Below are 25,480 nucleotides of genomic sequence, written 5' to 3' on the forward strand. Positions count from 1 at the left end.
AAAATCAGCTTGCGAGCGAACAACTCGGAATGACCCCCTATGTTAGGGCTACTCAGCCGGAATGTCAATATGCGTTTTATGCTGTTTTTGTTCTTCTTTCAATCACTATCCTTTCTCTCTCTCTGTCCCTGTTCCCTCCCCCCCCCCCCCTCTACCTCCCGGGATGGCGGTCCCTCGGCTAGGTATTATTGTCCCCTATAAAGGGGTGACGATTATTGCTGGTCTCCTATTTTTTCTGTTCCTTTCCTTCTGGGCTTATGTCTTCTCTTAAGATCTGTAGTAGGAATGTGGGAGGATTAAACTCCCCACAGAAAAGGAAAAAGGTACTCATATATTTGCAAAAGCTCCATGTAGACCTGGTATTCCTGCAGGAGTCCCACCTCTTATCCCAAGACACCCACAGATTGAATGCCCTGGGTTGGAAGGTCATAGCCTCCGCATCCTTCTCAAAGAAAACCAGGGGAGTTGTAATCATTGTTAAACAATCTGTCCCAGTAGAGGTTAAGTTTACTCTTGCCGATGATGGGGGTAGATGGGTCATATGCCAGATATCTTATAATAGTCAATTGTATACACTGTGTAATGTTTACGCTCCAAATGTCTACAGCAAACGCTTTCTGCAAACTATTCTTTCCAAACTTACACCGATGGCGGATACCCTTCTTGTGTGTGGGGACTGGAATCTGGATTTCCTCTAAACATTAAGACAAACAATTCCCATCTGAACATGGGAATAATCCGCCGAAATTTGGAGTGCCCGCCGTGGCTAGGAAGTTACAGCTGCTGGACATTTGGAGGGTTATGCACCCGACTGACAGGGATTTTACGTGCTTGCCAGCGGCACGGGGCACCCTATACCGCATTGATTATAAGCTGTTGTCTGAGTTTTTGCTGCCCAAGGTTGTTCATTCTGAAATTGAGTCCATCTCTGTGTCGGACCATGCGGCCATATGGGTGGAGCTACAATGAATGCCTTCCCAGAAAAAATTTATTTCATGGAGGTGTCCCCCCACTCTCGCTTCATCCACTCCCCTACGTCAGAGGGTTCGTGACAGTTGGGATGACTTTGTTTTTCATAACGCTGAAACTTATGTTTCTAACCCCGTCTTATTTTGGCAGGCTTCCAAGGCTATGATTAGAGGCAACATTATTGCTCACACTCTAACGGCCAAGAAGGCCTTACTGAAAGATTATATGGTGGCACAACAATCCCTTACATGTACATTCACCAACTTTAAACAGACACCGTCTCCCCACAATAAAATAGAATATGCTAAGGCCAAGACTCTTTTTGAGGCCCTGCTTTCTAAACTTGAGGCTAATTACACTTTCCGGAAAGAATATAGATTCTTTAAATATGGAAACAAATCTAGTAAAACGCTTTCGAACCTTTTAAAAGGCCAGCGCCCCTCGTCCATTATTCAACTGCTAAAATTGGCGGATGGCTCTCTATCCTCCACAAATGAGCAGGCAGCCTCCATCCTCCAATCCTTCTACACAGACTTATACTCTCCCCCCCCCCCCCCCTCCCCGCTCCTGCGGCAGACTCTTCCTCATTCTGGGAGAACCTTCCTATCCCGCAGATTTCTGCAGCCCAGGGTACCTCTCTCCTGTCACCTATCACTGAAGCAGAAGTTCAGAAGGCAATTTCAGGTCTAAAGTCTGGTAAGGCCCCGGGTCCAGACGGTCTCACCCCGGACTATTATAGATTACTCAGCCCCAGTATAACGCCGGTTCTTACCTCGGTATTTAATACAATTATGACCTCAGGATCGCTGCCTCCCTACTTTAATTCCGCGGTTCTGAGACTACTCCCGAAACCCGGCCACAATCCCTCTGACCCGAGCTCCTATAGGCCAATTTCTCTCCTCAATACCGATTACTAACTACTGACAAAAATCCTTGCCGAACGACTTAAACGAATACTTCCTGATGTCATCCACGCTGACCAGACAGGCTTTGTAAAGGGCAGGAACCCAGTGATAAATATTAGGAGAGTCCTGGCGGTTGTAGGTGCTTCCCAGTGTGCCAGCTCTGATGTGTCGAGAGCCATACTATCACTTGACGCGGAAAAGGCCTTCGATATGGTACACTGGGACCATCTCTATGACACGCTGCCCCGCTTTGGTTTTCCAGCTTGCTTTATAAATCTCATAAGGACCCTGTACTCTGGGGCATCGTCCCAAATAATTTGCAATGGAATATTGTCAGAGGCTTTCCCGATTTTGAGAGGCACTCGTCAGGGTTGCCCACTTTCCCCTTTGTTATTTGTATTAGCATTGGAGCCCTTGGCTTTAACCCTTTGACATTCCCCTCTGTACGCCGGAATTAAGGTTGGTGGGGTTGACTTGCGCCTAGCCCTCTTTGCGGACGATATGCTGCTTTTCCTCTCTGACCCGACCCATTCGATCCCTCAGGTTTTTACTATTATTCGTCATTTTAGCACTTTTTCGGGGTACAAGATTAATGTAGATAAATCAGAACTGTTAATGATTAAGGCCCCCCCCCCTACCTTCCCGGCCTCCGCTGAACTAAACTCTATTAAGATTATGCCTTCGCATATTAAGTACCTGGGTATCTTAATCCCCAAATGCTTCTCTGTCCTTTACAAACTGAACTATGCCCCACTACTTACTCATTTTGGCAAGTCTCTGGAGAATTGGGATAACCTCCCCCTGTCACTATTGGGCAGATTAGAATTTATTAAGACTCTACTGCTGCCTAAACTAACATACTATATGCAGATGCTGCCACTTCACCTTTCACTTACTGACGTGGGGGAGCTGTATGCCATTTTCCAGAGATTTATTTCGAGATCCAAAAAACCCAGAATTTCTAGACAAAAACTCCAATTGCCCAAGACTAGCGGCGGTTGGGGTTTTCCTGATTTACTCCAGTACTCACGTGCTTTGTTCTTCCGATATATGCTGGACTGGCAGTTGGAGACGAATCTATATACGGACTACGAGTTAGACTGTGCTCTACTTGCACCTTATGCCCCGGGAGCACTGTTACTTACCCCTAAAACGAAATTGCCTTCTGGACTATATTCTAACCCTTATTTTAAGGACACGTATGATGCCTGGTGGGCCTCTAGCAAACGGATGGGTAGGAACCCTATGAACTTTAAATGGATACCGCTCTGGGGGAACCCTATGTTCCTTCCGGGCCTCCATAGCACTCATTTCCATAGACTTAAACTACGAGGATTACGCAGCACCTCCCAGGTATTTGACCCGGGAGGCCGGCTACTCCCCTTTTCCTATTGGGAAGAGTCTTATGGTGTATGCTTTTTCCTATGCACAACTTTCCCACTACATTAAATCTTTGCCCCCCACTATGTCCTGCGGGCACTCCCCCGACCCCATGGCTCTGATGGCGACAACATTTTTGAACAACACTTATAAAACATCATATATATATATCATTTACTCATTTCCTAGTTCCATTCCTAGTCGCGAATATATCCCTGACTGGTGGTCGGGTGTTGTCTGTGAGGGCACTGGAGAGTGGTTCAGAGGGATCGTCGTCCGAATGCCCCCTCCCCTCCCTTCCCTACCCCATCCCTTTCCTCTTTCTCCTCTACTTCTTTCTTTCTCCCTGTGACAATCCTTTCTTTCTTTCTGATCTCTGATTACACTCGTTAAGTACACAGGAATGTTGCGGGACACTCCCCCCCTCCCCTTTTGAGGTATATTATATTATTTTTCTCTAGGCTTCTCCATCACAGTCCGGAGGATAGATGTTATTTTTCTTTGCCTCTTTTCTGAAATGGGCCTTCGAGTATTGTATCCAGGGGAGTTTTAGTATTCATTAATCTAGTCTTCCAGATTTCCCTTTTACCTCACCCTGAGCTTTATGTGCCTTGCTCTTTTGATCCGGGGAAGCTCTTTTGTACATTTATAATGCTGCATCGTTTTATACCTCGTTATGTTTTTCTGTATAATTGCAGTACTCGCATATCGAGCATTATTCTTCTTTTTGTAGTGTTTTATATCTCTCTGTACTTTGAAAATCTTGAATAAAAATGTGTTTTAAAAAAAAAAAGGGTTACTTGTTCTAGTTTATCATCTCTCTCATTAAAACTGTACGTAGATAGTTGCCCAAAATTCTAGAAAAATCTGTACTAGATATTTTTCAATTTAAATAACCTTACACTAAACATATTTTTATGAAAATAGTGGTATAGCTAAAAGCCCCTATATGGTCACAAGGAAATGGAGAGAAACAAATCATTTGAAGCCTGTGAAAAATGTTAGTCACAGCTGTGCCCCCGAGTTTTTGAGCTCAGCAGCAGTTGCTACAGTACCTCTGTCCTTTTATTGCTAAGCCGCTGATTAATAAAGTTCTATTATTACCCAGTACTATCTCCACTCCTACAGCAAAATTAGTTTTAGTTAATTAATACTTGGTACTTTCAATTTAGAATAAGCATCCCCAGCTTGTAGGCATTACGTGTTGCATGATTACATATTGTGCCATGTATGCATTTTGGGAACAGCTGTCGGAGGGTGAATATAGCTGTGCAAGGAGAGAAAGTTGCTCATCTAGAAATCCAGATTGTGAAACTGAACAACTGGCAAAACTAATGTCAGCTGAAAACACAGAGAAGTTTGTTGTTCCCTAATCGGGAACTGTCTGCGACCAGTATATAAGCTGGTGGAGGTATGGAAAAGGCAAGGTAGCTGCATTGTAGTTAGATGAAGTGGTAAAAGGAAGAATATCAGGTAGGTTTGTCCTGATCTGGCTCTCTCCAGTATATAAGCCAGAATGGACTACATTTGGGATGACAAATTGTCCCTTTTAAGATGAAAAGTACAATCTAAATATTGCACCTTAACCCTTAAGGGCTGCATTAACAAACTCTAGGATTTCCTCCATTAACCTATCTTTACATTTTTAACAAAGTTTAAACCCCTTTCACACCGCACAAATAACTCTGTATCGACCCGGTACATACTCAGGTCGTCACAGGTTGCTGTGCGGCGTAACAGGGGTCAGTCCTGAATTCCTGGGTCGCCTGACCAGGTATTTCAACCTGGGAATAAAGAAGGGTTATTCCTGGGTTATTACCAGGTCAGGTGCAGTGTGAACAGGGTGCTGGGTCGATGCGACCAGGGACCCATTCACAGTATAGGTAGAGGCGGCGTGGAGATGATCTCATCTCCCAGCACCGCCCCCGTTGTCGCCACCATTTACACCCCCGATGGCAACCCGTCCTGGCATATTACCGGGTCAGAAAGTCAGTGTGAAAGGGTCCATTGTTGGGTCACACCCAAAAGGGATCCGTTTCCAAACACGGGTGCAACCCGGCATTGCGATCTGAAAGCAGTGTTGAGAGCCGCACGAACATTCCAAGAGGTATATATGTTTTTTTGTATTGCATGAAACAAAATCTTTTATATTGTAGGTTTTATTAGTTTGAGATGATCTATATTGAGTGATTTTACTTTCTTTGCTTCTACAGGTACGCAGGAGCGGATTGGGATTGAACACCAGCCCGGGAAATTTATGGAAGCAGCCCTAATGGGGGCGAAGTCTGTTGAGGGGGTGGGGTCTGTCAAGAGGGCGGGGTCCATATTCTGAGATAGACACAGTTGGCGCCTCCTTTGCTTTACGTTATGCTAATGTTTACCTGCGACTTTATGCATATGCTGCTACAATGCCCTTCCCATATGTACATCCGTACGTCTGACTATTCAAGGACTGATATGCCCACTTTCAGTGTCTACTGACATTGCAGTCAAGCCTTTAATCTACAAACACCTGTTTTTTTAACCATATAGGTTTCAAAGTACAGGGATGGAGAACACACACTACATACAGCACAGTACAGGGAGGGAGTACACACTACATACAGCACAGTACAGGGAGGGAGCACACACTACATACTGCACAGTACAGGGAGGGAGCACACACTACATACAGCACAGTACAGGGAGGAGGAGCACACACTACATACAGCACAGTACAGGGAGGGAGTACACACTACATACAGCACAGTACAGGGAGGGAGTACACACTACATACAGCACAGTACAGGGAGGGGAGCACATACTACATACAGCACAGTACAGGGAGGGAGCACACACTACATACTGCACAGTACAGGGAGGGAGCACACACTACATACAGCACAGTACAGGGAGGAGGAGCACACACTACATACAGCACAGTACAGGGAGGGAGCACACACTACATACAGCACAGTACAGGGAGGGGAGCACACACTACATACTGCACAGTACAGGGAGGGAGCACACACTACATACAGCACAGTACAGGGAGGGGAGCACACACTACATACAGCACAGTACAGGGAGGAGGAGCACACACTACATACAGCACAGTACAGGGAGGGAGCACACACTACATACAGCGCAGTACAGGGAGGGAGAACACACACTACATACAGCGCAGTACAGGGAGGGAGAACACACACTACATACAGCACAGTACAGGGAGGGAGCACACACTACAGACAGCACAGTACAGGGAGGGAGCACACACTACATACAGCGCAGTACAGGGAGGGAGAACACACACTACATACAACACAGTACAGGGAGGGAGCACACACTACAAACAGCACAGTACAGGGAGGGAGCACACACTACATACAGCACAGTACAGGGAGGAGGAACACACACTACATACAGCACAGTACAGGGAGGAGGAGCACACACTACATACAGCACAGTACAGGGAGGGAGCACACACTACATACAGCACAGTACAGGGAGGAGGAACACACACTACATACAGCACAGTACAGGGAGGAGGAGCACACACTACATACAGCACAGTACAGGGAGGGAGCACACACTACATACAGCGCAGTACAGGGAGGGAGAACACACACTACATACAACACAGTACAGGGAGGGAGCACACACTACAAACAGCACAGTACAGGGAGGGAGCACACACTACATACAGCACAGTACAGGGAGGAGGAACACACACTACATACAGCACAGTACAGGGAGGAGGAGCACACACTACATACAGCACAGTACAGGGAGGGAGCACACACTACATACAGCACAGTACATGGAGGGAGCACACGCTACATACAGCACAGTACAGGGTGGGAGCAAACACTACATACAGCACAGTACAGGGAGGGAGCACACACTACATACAGCACAGTACAGGGAGGAGGAGCACACACTACATACAGCACAGTACAGGGAGGAGGAGCACACACTACATACAGCACAGTACAGGGAGGGAGCACACACTACATACAGCACAGTACAGGGAGGAGGAGCACACACTACAGTACAGGGAGGGAGCACACACCACATACAGCACAGTACATGGAGGGAGCACACACTACATACAGCACAGTACAGGGAGGAGGAGCACACACTACATACAGCACAGTACAGGGAGGGAGCACACACTACATACAGCCCAGTACAGGGAGGAGGAGCACACACTACATACAGCACAGTACAGGGAGGAGGAGAACACACTACATACAGCACAGTACAGGGAGGAGGAGCACACACTACATACAGCACAGTACAGGGAGGAGGAGCACACACTACATACAGCACAGTACAGGGAGGGAGCACAAACAAGTAGTGAAACACAGACACGGGACCCGCGCAGCGGAATCTGCCCAAGTGGCCAATCCGCCCCTGATTACATACATAGCCACCACATTATTTACATAAATAGCACAACATCACACGAATAGCACCACATTACACGAATAGCATCACAATACAGGTATAGCACCGCATTATACGAATAGCACCACATTACACGTATCTCATCTCATTACACAAATAGCACCACATTGCATACATAGCCACCACATTACATAAATGGGCCCATCATCATGGACAGACATTGGGCAGCTGTGGGGCTGAAGGACTTTGCATAGAAATTGTCCCAGGGCTGGCTTTAAGTGCTGCCTGAACAGGTGGCATCCTGAGAACAAGGTACATCCAGCTCCTGTCCAGTCCCCAAACCATACACTGTGACCGGGGACGCCCTAACCCTTACACCATCATGATAATGTAAATAATGTAATTAAAAATAACCTCTCTGATGGGTCTCCTTCAGTGCTCAGTTGCCGCTCTGGCCAGTTCAGTGAGAGTGCGGGCGCTAGGGTGGCGGTGGGTGTAGTGAACTCGGCTCCGACCATTGCTATGCTGCTGCTCCCGGGCCAGGCTCATTGAAGAGACCTTTGGCCGGGGCCAGAAAGAGGATGCTGCTGGGCTGGTTAACTTTCTCCAGGTCCCCTGTTGGTAGAACAGCTTCACTGCTTTTCATGGCTAGCGGCACACGGAAGTCCTATCTAGCGTAACTTCAGGATTGCGTTCCAATGAACCGCAAGTACTGGAAGGAGTGTGAGCCAGCCCAGCCTGAGTGTGAATCGGCCTGGCTGAGGAGGATTTGGGACCGGCCCATCGGAATCTGTCATGGTGTCCTGGTGGGCCAATCTGCCCCTGCAGGTACGGCACATAATACATGTGCCGTCCCTGTAAAAGCCCTTTCATACATTTCTGGTTAACATCTTAGGTGCTGTCACCACACTTAGCACAAAACTTTCTTTTAGATTTTTTGCTCTCCTATAAATAAATCTGGGTACCTCAGATATGTAGTCTTTCAACATTGGATCCTTGCCTAAAATAGACCAGTGGTGTCTTACTATTTGTTCTATTTGTCTGTGTTGACTATTATAACCCGTAATGAATGGGAATTCAGACATAAGCTTTTTCTTCCCATAGGACACCTTTGTTAACATTTTAGTTCGATTACTACTACCACTATCCTCCATAGTTGATTAAACTATCTTAGTATTATAGCCTTTCTCCTTAAATTGGTTCTGTATTTTATGGGTTTGCTCCCAATATACCTCTACATCAGTACAGTTCCTTCTAATTCTTTGGAACTGACTGATTGGGATCTAAGAATATATGTTGATAATGGCACAATCAAGACCAGTAACTACATTAAAGCCACAGACTGCAACTCTTTTATTGATTATACTAGTAATCATCACAGTAATTGGCTAAAAAGCATCCCAATCAGTCAGTTCCAAAGAATTAGAAGGAACTGTACTGATGCAGAGGTATATTCGGAGCAAGCCCATAAATTACAGGACCAACTTAAAAGGACGTGTTGTGAAAAGTGTGGTGACAGCACCTAAGATGTTAACCAGAAATGTATTAAAGGGCTTTTACAGGTGTGGCACATGTATAATATGCCATACCCAGAGAAGCAAAGAAAGTAAAATCACTCAATATAGATCTACTCAAACTAATAAAACCTACAATATAAAGGATTTTGTTTCATGCAATACAATAAACTGTATATACCTCTTGGAATGTTCGTGCGGCTCATAATATGTGGGATGAACAACCCGCACGTTGAAGACACGCATGACGGAACATGTCCGAAATGTAAAAAAAGGACTGGTAACTCATGTTTCCTTGCATTTCAAAAAGGTTCATAACTGTAACATTGAACATCTAGTTAGTTTTCGCGAGATAAAATACATAAACTCAAATTGGAGAACTAATGATGGTGAAACTAAATTGGCAAAAGCTGAAATGAGGACTATATACAAACTGAGGACCCTTGATCCCAGGGGACTCAATGCAGAGTTGAAATGAAAGTTATGATCTAGTTTAGTTAGGGGTTTGAATGATTTTAACAAGCGATGGGGGAGAATGGTGATTACAGAAAGATACAGGTTGTTATATAAACAAACAAGGATTAACAAAGAACTATGGGGGTCATTCCGAGATGATCGCTCGCTAGCAATTTTTAGCAGCCGTGCAAACGCTATGCTGCCGCCCACTGGGAGTGTATTTTAGCTTAGCAGAAGTGCGAACGAATGTATCGCAGAGCGCATGCAAAAAAAATTTGTGTAGTTTCAGAGTAGCTCAAAACCTACTCAGCGCTTGCGATCACTTCAGCCTATTCAGTTCCAGATTTGACGTCACAAACCCGCCCAGCATTCCGCCAGCAACGCCTGCGTTTTCCCAAACACTCCCTGAAAACGGTCAGTTGCCACCCAGAAATGCCCACTTCATGTCAATCAGTGGCAACCAGTGCGACTGATATGCATCGCTAGACCCTGTGCAAAACGACATCATTCGTTGTGCCCGTACATCGCGCATGCGCATTGCGCCGCATACGCAGAACTTCCATTTTTTAGCCTGATCGCTGCGCTACAAACAAATGCAGCTAGCGATCAACTCGGAATGACCCTCTATGTCACTCATTTTTGATGTTTGATTTCCTTTGCATGAGTTTGTTTTTAACAACAAATGATTGGATTATAAAGTGATGCAATGCGTTCCATTGGAATGACCGTGACTTCCTGTTTGTGTTCCACACACCGGAAACTCGTTGCCGTGACTTCCGGTTTTTGATAGAAGACGGTACAACAGATAGGAGAGACCGCAGATGTGCGGTAACTATGACAACCAGTTTGGAAACCCTGAAGAACAATAAAGCTTGTTGTGCCGCAATGTATTATAGATGATCAGAGATAGGAATTGCGGGATTTACCGTGGCTGGGAATTTAAACAAATATGGACATGGAAATCCGGATTGGACTTAAGTTTTAATATGGGACGCTATGTTGTGATTGTTGTTCCAGTAATCCACCACTTATACCCATGATTACCAATTAAATTTGGATTTTAATATAAAATGTGTTTTTTGCTATTTTTGGATGCTTAGTAAATGAGGAAAGTTGTATTTTATATATGCATAGTAGCATGTGAAAAAAGACATTGTATAGTTATCTATGTGTTTTGTACCAATGGATTCTGATTGGTAGTTACAATCACATGGACAGGTCAGGAGGTATAAATGGCCGACTGGGCTTGTTCCATGATACACCTTGAGGAAGGATAGTGAATCCGAAACGCGTTGGTGCTTATTGTACCCCAGGTTTGAAGTTCTTCTCACCTTTTTTACCCCTATGCAAGGACCGTTTTTTTATGCGAAGAAGGATCTTCTTGTAAAGGTAACAATTCTTCTTTTTTCCAATAAAGGAAAACTAGAGGATCCGGAGAGGCACACCAACTGCCATTCCAAACATTGCCGGCCGGGACTCACTGGCAATTGGTGTGGCTCCCTTATTTGAATTTTGGACTGTGTGCAGCCTCACCCCTGGAGCCACCACTGGGTTAGGCTAAAGTCAGCACTGCAGCCCCACCTCTGGAGCCTAACAAATGGGGGTATGAGTCATTAGGTGGACCACTATTGGTCGACATGGTCACTAGGTCGTCATGGTTATTAGGTCAACATGAACAAGGTCGACATGGAAAAGGGTCGACACGAGCTCTCTTACTTTTTTGGTGTAGTTTTCTTCATAAAGTGACGGTGAACCCCAATTAGTGCACCGTGTCCCCTCAAATGGCTCGCTTCGCTCGCCATGCTTTGGGCAAGGTGCCTTGCTGCACTCGGCACAGGTTACTATTCCCAATCGTAGTTCACGTGGATCGTAAAGTATGAAAAAGTTTTTAAAAAATTGAAAACCGCATGTCCTAGTGACCATGTTAAACCAATGCATGTCGACCAATAGTGGTCGACCTAAGTGTGGTCGACTTAATGACCGTATCCCACAAATGAACTGTGGACATTCACAATGTCAATGGTATGAAAATGTTGACATTATGTCCATGTTGACACGATGAATGTTGACATTTTGACTATCAAAATATTGTCCATGTTGACATCCTTATTGTCAACATAATTACTGCACACCCATTGAAGACGTATTTCAATGCTGGGTTATTGGCAGAATTAGAAGTTTTAGTTAAATCAGTGGTTCCCAAACTGGGCGCCATGGTACTCTGGGGTGTAACAGGGCACTTGCAGGGGTGCCCCGGGTTGGTGGTACAGAATCAGTTCAATGTAATAGGCAAAACCTAAGCTGGTGGCTGTCAGTCAAAACTATGTGGACAAACAAAAACGAATCCTGTCCCTCACCAAATAGCTGGAACTAGGGATGACAATATGCCAGGTTATTTTTGCGAAGTGAAAGGTGTATAGGTTAAATAACATCATCAGTGAAAAGGCCAAATTAGATCATAACATTGGTGTGAATCAGAAAAGACTGAGTAGAGTCAATGAAAGTTTACAGATTATAAATATGTTATTTTTCCCTGTGTTTGCAAAAATAGGAAAACATGTCAGTTACCGAGCTGTGTAGCAAAAACTCAGGCACACATTATTAAACAAATATTTAACTAACTCACGAAGAAGTGGAGTCATATCTCATTAAGGTAAGAATGATAAAGCAGCTGTGCAGATGATCCACCATGTGTGCTATAGGTACCAAGGAGCCCATGTATCAAACGTTCTACAGAGAAGTGGAGGTGTTGCCCAGAGCAATTAATCAGATTCTATCATTTATCTAGTACATACTATGGTTTATATGGGCAACTCTTCCGCTTGACCTCTTTAGAAGGTTTGACACATCGGCCCCCAAGTGAGGCTCTCCAGATTGATAAGTAGCTTTGAAACCGCATTCTGTATCTCTGCGATATACAGCGATGCACTGGCCCGCCAATGATACACAGACACTTTATAGAGAAATCTTCTAGCTTTTGTTCACACCGTAGTCATGTTTCCATAAGGTATACTTCAAATAATACATTTGACGAGGAAATGATTTCTCAGGAAATCACCCATATTTTATGCGATATGCTGTAATTTAACAATCAGTGTTTCAGAATGTACATCTAAACATATTAGTAGATAACAAGATACTTAGGGTGTATTTACTAAGCCTTGGATGGAGATAAAGTGGATGCAGATCAAGTACCAGACAATCAGCTCCTAACTGTCATTTTTCAAACCCAGCCTGTGACATGGCAGATAGATAGTGATTGACTGGTACTTTATCTTCCTCCACTTTATCTCCAGCCAAGGCTTAGTAAATAATCATTTTGAGATTTTATTCCCAGTAGCAAATGTGTCAATGGATAGGGTAATCCATCCTCTCTCATACTGCTTTGGACACCTACCAAATTTTCTTGGTTTCTCGATACAATATTCTGTTCTTCCTCTTCCCCATTTTTCATGTACTTGACTTCTTCAACTGGTTTGATCCTGTATTCATCTGTTAATGAAACAGAATAGTAATATTATTATTTGCTTGGATCCTGTGTATTGTTCTGAATTGATGCAAGCCATCAATGTGAAGCATTCCCAAGCTTTTCCCTCGCAGCTAACGCCATCTGAAGATGGCATTAGCCCATTGTAGCCTATGGGCTACAGATCAAAATTTCTCCAATAGAAGGTTCCCCCGGCAATGGGGGTCACGCAAGCATGGTCAGCAGGACAACGCATGTGCATGAATCCCGATACCATACTGAAAACATCGCAGGAATTGCTCCTTTCGGAGTCCATTAATACATCTGCCCGATGTAATTGCAAACTACAATGCGACTCTGAGCACTAATATCGTTCCCAGACCACAATGAGTACGCAATTATTGTTAAATAGGCCTCTAAATATTCAAGTTGGGTAGTGAGGAGATAACTTCACTGGAGCCCCCATCCCCCCATCCCTCCAAAAAACAAACAAAAAAAACCAACAACCAAAATAAAAGACATTGCAGAATGGTGCAGGTTTGGGTTTGCAAAGTTACATCTAAATGAAACATAAGACTTCTGGAACAATATCGCATGGACAGACAAGAACACATTACTGTTTTTTCTGTAGTATGGCAACAACTACATTATTGCTCAGAAAGCTACTTGTCGGTTAATCCTATATGCTACTTTATAAACTTTTATATGTACTGGTCACAAAAAAGTTTATCCCACCATCTTTCCTGTGTGCTTGATGTTTGTACATCAACACTACTTTAAGGGAGCATAGTAAATAGCCAGAAGCACAGAGAACAAAATAAAAATGGCTAAACTGAGTAATGGAAATGATGGAAATTTATGGAAATTTAAGGTTGAGATACGAATATCCAGAAATAACTTTTGGGATGTTTTAACTACAGACATACCAGAACTTAATAATAACTGATGACATAAGAAAGACAAAAAAGTGCAATCCTTCATAACAATATTAGTTGAGGATGACCAGCTAATTCACATAAGATAAAAAACAAACATTGTAAAAGGAATGTGGGATACATTACAAAAGCGGTACAGAAGATCACATTTACATGTAAACAGTTTCTGCTGATGAAACTATACCACAAGAGACTTGGAAAAGGAAAGGACATGCAAGTGTATAATGGAATGGAAAAGACAGTAGCACAATTCTGGTCAATGGGCAGCAACATAAAATGTAACCATGTTTTATCCATACTTCTGTGCATGACACATGTACTGATAGGTTCCGGTATGAATGGTCGACCATGTTAAGGTCGACAGTCATTAGGTCGACCACTAATGGTCGACATTGACATGGTTGACATGGACACATGGTCGACGCGTGAAATGTTCGACACATGACAGGTCAACACATGAAATGGTGTCCGAGTTCCTTTCTAACCTGTCATATGTTGACTATGTTCATGTGTCCATGTCGACCATGGCAATGTCGACAAATAGTGGCTGACCTAATGACCGTCAACCATCTTAACGGATACCATACTGATATATGCCCAGAAAGGAAGGCTGAAGTGGAATTAATACTACAGTAGGTTGTGAAAATTAGACTTAAAGACTAATTTAGTAAGGAACTCAGACATGGCAACGTAATAATAATGGCAGTAAAATGGCCCTCAAGTATACAGCCTTACAATAAGAAAACAGCAGCATGTTTCAGATGGAATACAAAGTACCCATGCTTTCCATGTTGAGAACAGAGACAATTTCCAAAAGGGTCTAAGCATAAAGTTAAAACCATGCTGGTTCATTATTTTATGAGTAACAAGTAGAGTTACAGATATTTCTTTACAGAACTTGACCTGCTCCACAAAGAGATAATGGGGTCTATGTACTTCGCTTTGGAGAGATAAAGTGGATGGAAATAAAGTACCAACCAACCAGATGCTAACTACTCAAATACAGGGGGTCATTCAGATCTGATCGAAGAGCCCTCCCCCCCCCCCCCAGCCCTGAGATGCTTTCGCATCTCACTGGGCTTCACGGGGTGCGCCCGCTAGCACACTCCCCAAAGGGTTTCAGACTGCGACCGCTGCATGTCTGAATGACCCCTACAGCCTGTAACATGGCAGTTAGGAGCGGATTGGCTGGTACTTTATCTCCATCCATTTTATCACTCTCCAAGACTTAGTACATAGACCCCAATGTATCTTGCAGTTGCTAGTAGCGTCACTTCTGAATGAATTGGGTGCAGTCTATCCATGTGCTTTAAAACATATGGAAATTACCTTTCAGTGCCAATAAAACATATGCAGACATTAGAAAGTATACAAAACAAGCCCCAAAGAAAAGATCTCATACTAATAGCTAGTATGGCAATTCATAAAATAAGACAGAGCCACCCAAACACTCAATCTCATACTAGTTCGGCAGCCGTGTGGGATGCCAGCTGAACTCGGATGTTTTTTTAAAGTGCTAATATTTGTACCAATACTTATATAATACCTTACACTAATTTAGTATAACGTTTAAAGTAAAATTAGAATTTATAGAACTTCTTTTATACAATATTGCAAGTTTTTTGAAAGGAGAGTATACTAAAAGATGTGTCTGTTCCTACTCTAGAGCGTCTTAAATACAGTTAATCATGGGATAAGCAGTCATCTTGTAGTTGAACCCAACAACTTTAAGTGTTCGTCCCTGGGATTTATTGATCGACATGGAAAAACTTAATCTTACTGGAAATGAGAAGCATTTAAGGGTTGATTCAGAGATGGATGCAGCAGCTGCCTCCATCTGGTATGCGCATGTGCACTGGCCGCAGTGCGTGTGTGCAACCATTCTCCTTGCAGCTGCATCCTCGAAGGTGACTGACAGCGGCGGGCAAGATGATTGACAGCAGAAGGCATTCATCTCTGAATCAGGTCTTTAAATTGTAAGATATCTCAGAGGTTGTTAGTGGTATTCTAGGAATAAAAGTGTCTTCTCCTTTGCCACAGCCAGTTTGTATTTGTGCTTCAATGACATGAGACCGCAAAGCTTTTATTATTAGCCTTGTACTATTGCAGAGCTTAGGTGGCTCTAAATTTCTTGGAATTATTATAGAAGCTCCTATTTTAAGTTGGGGTGGCAATCCTGGAGGTTCCAAAGAATTTAAAAACTATGTTTTATAGTTGGTAACATCATTTTGATCGATTACAGTGTCAATTGATTTGTAAATATGTGGATCCCATGGAATGTTTTGCAGTAGTGGGTAGCTGAAAGGGTTTGGGATTGATTTGCCAGCGTTTGGGATGCCGGTGGACAGAATACTGGCAGCAGCATCCCGATGATCAGAATCCTGACGAGGGAAGGTAAGTATACTTACCTACACCCCTGGCCCCCTAAGATCCACCCCCCCCCCCCCGGAGTCTATACTTAATCCACCCCGGTGGTGCTCAAACCTAACTCCCCATCCCGCAGCCTCAACCTAACCCTCTCCCCTGCAGCCTAACCCGAATCCTCCCTAGGGAGTACCTAAACCTAACCCTCGTCCCACAGACTAAACCTAAACGCAGCTGTATCTGCATACCTTATGCTACGTTACAGTGTATTTCTCGAAATCACTGTAACGTAGCAGTTCGTATTCAGATACAGCTGCAGTCACACACAGAATATAGGCATGCCACATATCATTTTAATCAGCAGATGCTGCTTGTGCATCCTAGACACATAGTAATGCAAATATGATTAATTTTCATCAAAAAAGGTGCCCAACGTTAGCAGATCTGCCAGCTGACTCATGCCAGGAATCTCCTGCTGCATGGCGTATTGAGTCAAAATGTATGAGGACACATCTGTAACCAAGCAGAGGCAGAGATCACAGTGTTAGCGGCCATGTGAGTGCTGTGTGCGGGTAGGTTGGTTGTGCAGTAGTGTTCAGCATATGTGTAAGAGGCATGTGTGTGTCCATAGATTATAAGCTTGTGAGCAGAGCCTTTCTACCTCTAACTGTTTGTTATTACCCAACTTTGTCTTATCATTGTGTCCAGTTGTAAAGCGCAACGGAATTTGCTGCGTTATAAAAGAAACTGTTAATAATTAAATAATAAATATATAAATGTGTATAAATGCATTAAGAATGTGCGGCATATGTGAAACGGACATTATGTGTGTTATTATGTGTATAAGGGCATTAATAATGTGTGGCATATGTGAAACGGACATGGTGTGTGTCATTATGTGTATAAGGGCATTAAGAATGTGCAGCATATGTGAAATGGACATTGGGGGTAATTCCAAGTTGATCGCAGCAGGAAATTTTTTAGCAGTTGGGCAAAACCATGGTGGTCATTCCGAGTTGTTCGCTCGGTAATTTTCTTCGCATCGCAGCGATTTTCCGCTAATTGCGCATGCGCAATGTTCGCACTGCGACTGCGCCAAGTAAATTTGCTATGCAGTTAGGAATTTTACTCACGGCATTACGAGGTTTTTTCTTCGTTCTGGTGATCGTAATGTGATTGACAGGAAGTGGGTGTTTCTGGGCGGAAACTGACCGTTTTATGGGTGTGTGTGAAAAAACGCTGCCGTTTCTGGGAAAAACGCGGGAGTGGCTGGAGAAACGGGGGAGTGCCTGGGCGAACGCTGGGTGTGTTTGTGACGTCAAACCAGGAACGAAACTGACTGAACTGATCGCAGTGGCAGAGTAAGTCCAGAGCTACTCAGAAACTGCAAAGAAATTTCTATTCGCAATTTTGAGAATCTTTCGTTCGCAATTTTGCTAAGCTAAGATTCACTCCCAGTAGGCGGCGGCTTAGCGTGTGCAAAGCTGCTAAAAGCAGCTTGCGAGCGAACAACTCGGAATGAGGGCCCATGTGCACTGCAGGGGGGCAGATATAACATTTGCTGAGAGAGTTAGATTTGGGTGGGTTATTTTGTTTCTGTGCAGGGTAAATACTGGCTGCTTTATTTTTACACTGCAATTTAGATTGCAGATTGAACACACCACACCCAAATCTAACTCTCTCTGCACATGTTATATCTGCCTCCCCTGCAGTGCACATGGTTTTGCCCAATTGCTAACAAACTTGAAGCTGCGATCAACTCAGAATTATCCCCATTATGTGTGTCATTATGTGTATAAGGGCATTAATAATGTGTGGCATATGTGAAACTGACATTATGTGTGTCATTATGTGTATAAGGGCATTAATAATGTGCGGCATATGTGAAAAGGACATTATGTGTGTCATTGGTGGTCATTCAGAGTTGTTCGCTCGCTAGCAGTTTTTAGCAGCCGTGCAAACGTTATGCCGCCTCCCACTGGGAGTGTATTTTAGCTTAGCAGAAGTGCGAACGAAAGGATCGCAGAGCGGCAGCATAATTTTTTGTGCAGTTTTAGAGTAGCTCAATACCTACTCAGCGCTTGCGATGACTTCAGACTGTTCAGTTCCTGTTTTGACGTCATGAACACGCCCTGCGTTCGTCCAGCCACGCCTACGTTTTTCCCGGCACGCCTGCATTTTTTCGAACACTCCCTGAAAACGGTCAGTTGACACCCAGAAATGCCCACTTCATGTCAATCATTCTGCGGTCAGCAGTGCGACTAAAAGGCTTCGCTAGACCTTGTGTGAAACTACATCGTTCGTTGTAATATTACTTTGCGCGTGCGCATTGCGCCGCATACGCATGCACACAAGTGCGTTTTTTTACCTCATCGCTGCACAGCGAACGAATGCAGCTAGCGATCAACTCGGAATGACCCACATTATGTGTATAAGGGCATTAATAATGTGCGGCATATGTGTAAGGGACATTGGGCCTAATTAAGACCTGATCGCTAGGCTGCGTTTTCATACAGCCTGCGATCAGGTATGCACTGCAATGCGCAGGTGCATCGGTCCGCAGCCATGGGGATTGGCAAGCAGAGATGGGATGTGCGAGAAAATCGATCGCACGGGCGATCGCAAGGTGACGGACAGGAAGAGGCCATTTGTGGGTGGCAACTGACCATTTTTAAGGAGTGTCCAGAGAAACGCAGGAGGGACCAGGCATTTGGAGGGAGGGTTTCTGACGTCAGCTCCGGCCCCAATCAAACACTGGAAGAGCAAGTCCTAGGCTGTGCAGAGACTGCACAAACTTCTGTTTGTGCAGCTCTCCTGCACATGCGATCGCACCCCTGCACAGCAATTTCCCCCTCCCACTGTAGGCGGCAACTACCTGATCGCAGGGATGCAAAAAGCGCACCCTAGTGATCAGGTCTGAATTAGGCCCATTATGTGTATAAGGGCATTAATAAAGGTTGGCATAATGACAATAATGTGTGTCATATGTGTAAGGGGCATTACTGTGTGGTATTATGTGTATAAATGCATTACTAATCTGTGGCATTATATGTATAAGGGCATTAATAAAGGATGGCATAATGTGTAAGGTGCATTATGTTTATAAGGGCATTAATAATGTGTGTCAAGTGTAAGGGGCATTACTGTGTTGTATGTGTAAAGGCATTACTAATGTGTGGCATTATGCGTATAAGGTGCTCTACTGTGTGGTGTAACATATAGAAAGGGCACTACTGTGTGGTCTTATGTGAATACAGAGCAACATGGTGTGGTGTAATGTGAATAAGGGGCAATTTAGTGTGATGTAATGTGAATAAGGGGCACTGTTGTGAGGAGTAACATTTATAAGGAAAAGTGGTACTAATGTGTGATGTAACGTGAATTAGGGACACTATCGCATGATAAAATGTGAATAAAGTTGCACTACTGTGTGGTGTAATTTGAATTGGGGATACTATTGCGTGGCCAAGCCCCTTCCCATCAAGAACACAGCCCTATATGGGCTGTGCGCCGAATGTGCACACTGTTCCTATTTAATATTTTATATATATATATATATATATATATATATATATATATATATATATATATAAAATATAGGGGGTAGGAACACTAAAATGAGGACTGCTATGGGTGATGGTGTGCTGGGAAAGAGGTGCAGGGTCAGACAGAGGCGGAACTATCGGCGGTGCTAGGGGGCACCAGCCAAAATCTTGCCTAGGGCCGACTCTGCACAGGCTAACTTCTCTGCTCTTTTAACTGCTTCATGAATAGACCCCCAGATCTGTTACAGATGGATCTTTGCACCCAGCATAATACAGGTGCAAATTTAGGTACTAATGACCGCTGCAGACATGAAAACAGAGGCAAGGATAAGCAGGCATATGGGTCCTCACCATATACAGACAGACCCTTGATTTCACAAAAGGAAGTAGGTAGCCTGCCATAGCCATACGGAAAAACAGTCGCGGAGGCATCTGGCCTTAATACTCATCTGAGACTCAGCATATGTTAAAGAGTTAATCATAACAAATCCACCTACTATGGGTTTTGAGGTGTCAGTCTGTTTAAAGTTGCTCTATGACTTATGCCACAATACAACATAATTTCAACGTCATTTTAATTAGATATACTGTACTGGAAACTAAAACGAACACATAAATCACTACTGAATGGCATGGCAATGACAGTCACAATGCTCAGTTAATAAAAATGGATAACCTTAGAGATATATGTATTTATCTATATGCCCAATCAGGCTGGTATTTATAGATGACACTTTGTACGTAGCTTGTGCTTCGTACAACTATGTAAGGGTATGGAAAGGTGTAGCTTTGATAAATGCATTCACAGCATAAACCATAATTGGATAAATGAATGGACCAGTAGCAATGTAAGACCTAGTTGCAATTTTCAAAATGTTTCCATAGACTGTGGAAAGGATCGGCGCTCCACACCGCACTTAGAATAGAAATGTATTTCCATCATAAACCATAAGAGACATGCTGATATTATCTTGTGGCTGGGAGACACCAGGCATCTCTGAAACACAAAAGAAGCTACTGTATGTGACAGGACACAGAGACTTTTTGCTTCAATGTCTATTAACCCCAAGGATTACTCGCACACAGTGGACCCACGACAGACGCAATGCCGATGTCGGATGCAGTGAAGACATCTTTTTCATCCTGATATTGTTCATATAGATGCACAGTACAAATTTAGATGGACAGTAGCAGAAATGCAAGAGACATCCCTGGACGTGACTGGGCGGTAATAAGGGATTGGCTAAACAGATGCACAGTGATGCTGCAGGTGTGTGTCGCTGACAGCGGTTATGTACAGAGATGCTCAACCACTCACATAGGAGACCATAGACAGGGACACTGCACATGCCATAGGGCTGGTACAAGTTTTGATGGTGCTACTGACCATGCAGCTAAAGAAGCATCAATCGGTAATTCAGTCTCCATGGACGCTGACAGTCAGTCTTTGCACATTCGGATGCACATATGCACCCTGGGGATGGGCTTTGTAGCACCATTAGCATAGAGTCACAGACGCAACTGCGGCAAAAGATGCAAGGATGACTGCGGGTGGGTGTGACTCAGACTCAGGCCAAATGACTTCACAAGTACTTTTATTTTTGGGAGTAATTATGACATTTATATATTATTTTCCTAAGTTTTGATTATGCCATTACACAGCCGGTTTTATGAATACAGGTCACTTGAGCAGGTCGTACTTCCGTGACTGTGAGGCGTAGCACATGGAGGTCACGCTGCACTATATCCTTATTGCTACCCCTATTTTAATGCTTCTGTCTGGGAATACATGGACACTGACATAAGATACCAGAAAGCAGCAGAATTATCTACTTGTTTTGTGGGAAAGACTAGTTACAGTAAATTGTTCTAAACCTGTTGCCCAAACAGGATGTTTCGTTACAGAATATCCATCTATGATTCTTAGTATCTGAATCTTTGATTAATATGGATCTATTTGAGCTTTCAATTTAAAATGATCTAAGCAAAAGTATTCCTGTTGGAGAACTACCAGAAGAAACCTGCCTGGGGGATTTGGTGTGCACAGTCAGGGGTATTAGGATAATCTTTCCATATGTGGATGTTTAGCTAAGCAACCTGAATAGCCAGTTGGCTTCCTGTATATACAGATGTGTCCTCTTACAGCCTTGCTGCAGTCCCGCTAAACAGCCCTTCAAGTCACACCATGCTGTGGCGAGACTCGGTAGTGACGAGCACTTTTTTTTTCACACACAAATGTGACTTAGTTGTAAAGTACTGCAATAGGACGCCTAAGCAGCTTACGGATTACAATGATAGGCGGCATTCCGTATGTCACAATAAAGTGGCCCCTTAGCGCTAGTTGATAATTTATTAATAAATGCGTACGTATATGCTATATCGTTTCCACAGAATCGTTCAGAGAAATCTACCAGCAGCTCGCTGTAAATAGGGGGACCTCTCTACCCCCTTAATGCAATATACTCAAGAAAAAAAGAAAAAACAGACAGCGCTAGTAGATTTCTTATTAAAATATTTTATTCTTTATTTTTATCTAGATTTTTCTTTAGCTAAAATAGACCTTATTTCCCCCTACCTATAAATCTAATTCCACATTTCGCTTATATATATTTTATTAAAATTCTAGCCAATAATTAATAACACATCAATCATATATATATATATATACACACAATAACTCTGCTCTATGTAATTTATTCTTCAATGCATCACTGAAACAATTGGATACAAATGCAACAAATGTTTTCCTTCCAATACTAAAAAAGAAGGGGACTCCAACCTCTAAATTGATATTTAGTTGCTAATTCAGCATGAGTCAGAGACTTTGTTACTTTGTTGCTATACTGGAAGATAGCTGTTCCAATTCCTTCTTTATTATTAAAGGTGTTGAATTAAGTTCCCAAGACCACACTTTACTGACCACGACACTTTAAATTTCCTGATGGATTAGTGTATAAAAGCTGCTCCTTTTTGCTTAGAAAGTGTCACTAATTAAATAGCAGCAGTGTGTTAGTTGTTCATAAATTGATCTGCAGAGAAAGATACATGCTTTTCCTCAGAACAGAAATGAAAGTTCATGCAGCTCAGCTGGTATTTAACTGATTCAGTATATGTCAGCAGCCAATTACTTGCTGATAGATTGACGTGCAAAGGTATAAAATTGCTTTTGCTTAATGCGATGATACAAGTTCATGCACCTCAGCTGGTATTTAAAACATGGCCATGTTATATGAAAAAAGGTTACCACTTTTCCTCCTGGGTCGAAATTCTTTACTCACTCCCGGCTCTGGTGCTCAAATGCCTTTTTGCAAGCCTTATCCGGAGATCCTTAAAGATTCTTCCCAGCACACTGAGGTAAAACCGTGGTAGCTGCTTATAGGTAGGTAAAACCAAGACGCGTTTCCCCGCCTGTCACACTCGGCGGCTTCTTCAGTCGGATCCGACTGAAGAAGCCGGGAGTGAGTAAAGAATTTCGACCCAGGAGGAAAAGTGGTAACCTTTTTTCATATAACATGGCCATGTTTTAAATACCAGCTGAGGTGCATGAACTTGTATCATCGCATTAAGCAAAAGCAATTTTATACCTTTGCACGTCAATCTATCAGCAAGTAATTGGCTTCTGACATATACTGAATCAGTTAAATACCAGCTGAGCTGCATGAACTTTCATTTCTGTTCTGAGGAAAAGCATGTATCTTTCTCTGCAGATCAATTTATGAACAACTAACACACTGCTGCTATTTAATTAGTGACACTTTCTAAGCAAAAAGGAGCAGCTTTTATACACTAATCCATCAGGAAATTTAAAGTGTCGTGGTCAGTAAAGTGTGGTTTTGGGAACTTAATTCAACACCTTTAATAATAAAGAAGGAATTGGAACAGCTATCTTCCAGTATAGCAACAAAGTAACAAAGTCTCTGACTCATGCTGAATTAGCAACTAAATATCAATTTAGAGGTTGGAGTCCCCTTCTTTTTTAGTATTGGAAGGAAAACATTTGTTGCATTTGTATCCAATTGTTTCAGTGATGCATTGAAGAATAAATTACATAGAGCAGAGTTATTGTGTGTATATATATATATATATGATTGATGTGTTATTGATTATTGGCTAGAATTTTAATAAAATATATATAAGCGAAATGTGGAATTAGATTTATAGGTAGGGGGAAATAAGGTCTATTTTAGCTAAAGAAAAATCTAGATAAAAATAAAGAATTAAATATTTTAATAAGAAATCTACTAGCGCTGTCTGTTTTTTCTTTTTTTCTTGAGGCATTCCGTATGTAATTGCGGCTGTATCTGCATCCGAAATGCCACGTTACATAGCATTTTATATGCAAATGCAGCCACAGTCATACCCAGTATATAGGCATGCTGCATATCATTTTAATCCTTGCTTGCGCATTACTTTGCGTCTAAAACACATATACATGGAAAAAAAAACCCACAAAAAAGACGCTCAACGCTACTGAGTCACGCGGCATTCACATTTGAAACAGAATTTCTGAGTTCCAGAAAAAGCTTTGAACAAAAGCCCTGATTTGCAACAATAAGAGGAGCATCTGTTGTAGAGCTCTGCGCTAGCCATGGTAACAGTAGTAGCTACTGTATAGCTAGCAGTGTGCCTCATCAGTAAGATTGGGGTTTAGGTTGGTAATCTATATTGGTAATGGCATATCAGCTGAATACCACATGTGCAAATGGTGACTGATAGGACTGCCGCAGTACTGCATATGCTCCACTCTGAGGCCTACAAGGAATTACTGCCTATGTGTCACTGTGAGCCCTACCAAAGTTGCACAGTATAAAGTGGTCAACCTTGGATTGCTTTGCGGTGCAAAAGACCAGGTGGCCTATGTTACAACAAAAATTAGACCATCAATTAAATATACCATCAATAAACACTTCAACCTTTGCTAATATGCTAATGTACCGAAGTAATGATTAGCACTTCAGTATATCAATAGATCCCCATATGTGCACCATTGCATGTGTCACACTTTTATCCCAATGAAGCCACATGTAGTTGGCCCTTGGGACCATGGAGGCCTGGGCTATTTGAAGACCGCAAGAAACAGAAATGTGACAGTGTTCAAAATAATCATTCTTGCCCCTTTATACAGAATTGCACACAATTTCATCTGATCACCTGATTTCTAGCAATCAGTGCATATGTTGGGGCTGCACACGCAACTTAGAGCAATTATGAGCAATTCGGAGTCATACATATATCTCAACTTATGACTGAGTGGGTGTAACTGAGCAGCAAAGGAGTGTTCGCACAAAGGGTATTTGCCGTGAGTGTGTAATATGCATATTGATGTAACTGGGGGCTATTCAGAGGTGAGTGTATGACAATATTTGTCCAACTTCCACCAAAGAACGCTGGTGCATAGAAGAACATGCAGCCTCCAGTGCTTGGGCTACTCGGCCAGGTGCAGAGACACAAATGTAATATAGGTTGAGTATCCCATATCCAAATATTCCGAAATATGGAATATTCCAAAATACAGAGTGAGAGTGAGATAGTGAAACCTTAGCTTTTTGATGGCTCA

General features: G+C 43.0%; 1 protein-coding gene across 2 annotated transcripts in view; it reads right to left on the minus strand.

Annotated features, from left to right (window-relative positions):
• C9H1orf21 (chromosome 9 C1orf21 homolog) overlaps positions 1-25,480 on the minus strand; it is a 222,978-nt gene that overhangs the window by 44,726 nt on the left and 152,772 nt on the right. For both annotated transcript variants that reach the window (XM_063940207.1, XM_063940206.1), the window contains exon 3: positions 13,011-13,105. In XM_063940207.1, the coding sequence (XP_063796277.1) occupies positions 13,011-13,105 (95 nt within the window). The remainder of the gene's footprint in view (positions 1-13,010; positions 13,106-25,480) is intronic.

Source organism: Pseudophryne corroboree, chromosome 9 (genome assembly GCF_028390025.1).
Source record: "Pseudophryne corroboree isolate aPseCor3 chromosome 9, aPseCor3.hap2, whole genome shotgun sequence".
NCBI classification, from domain to species: Eukaryota; Metazoa; Chordata; class Amphibia; order Anura; family Myobatrachidae; genus Pseudophryne; species Pseudophryne corroboree.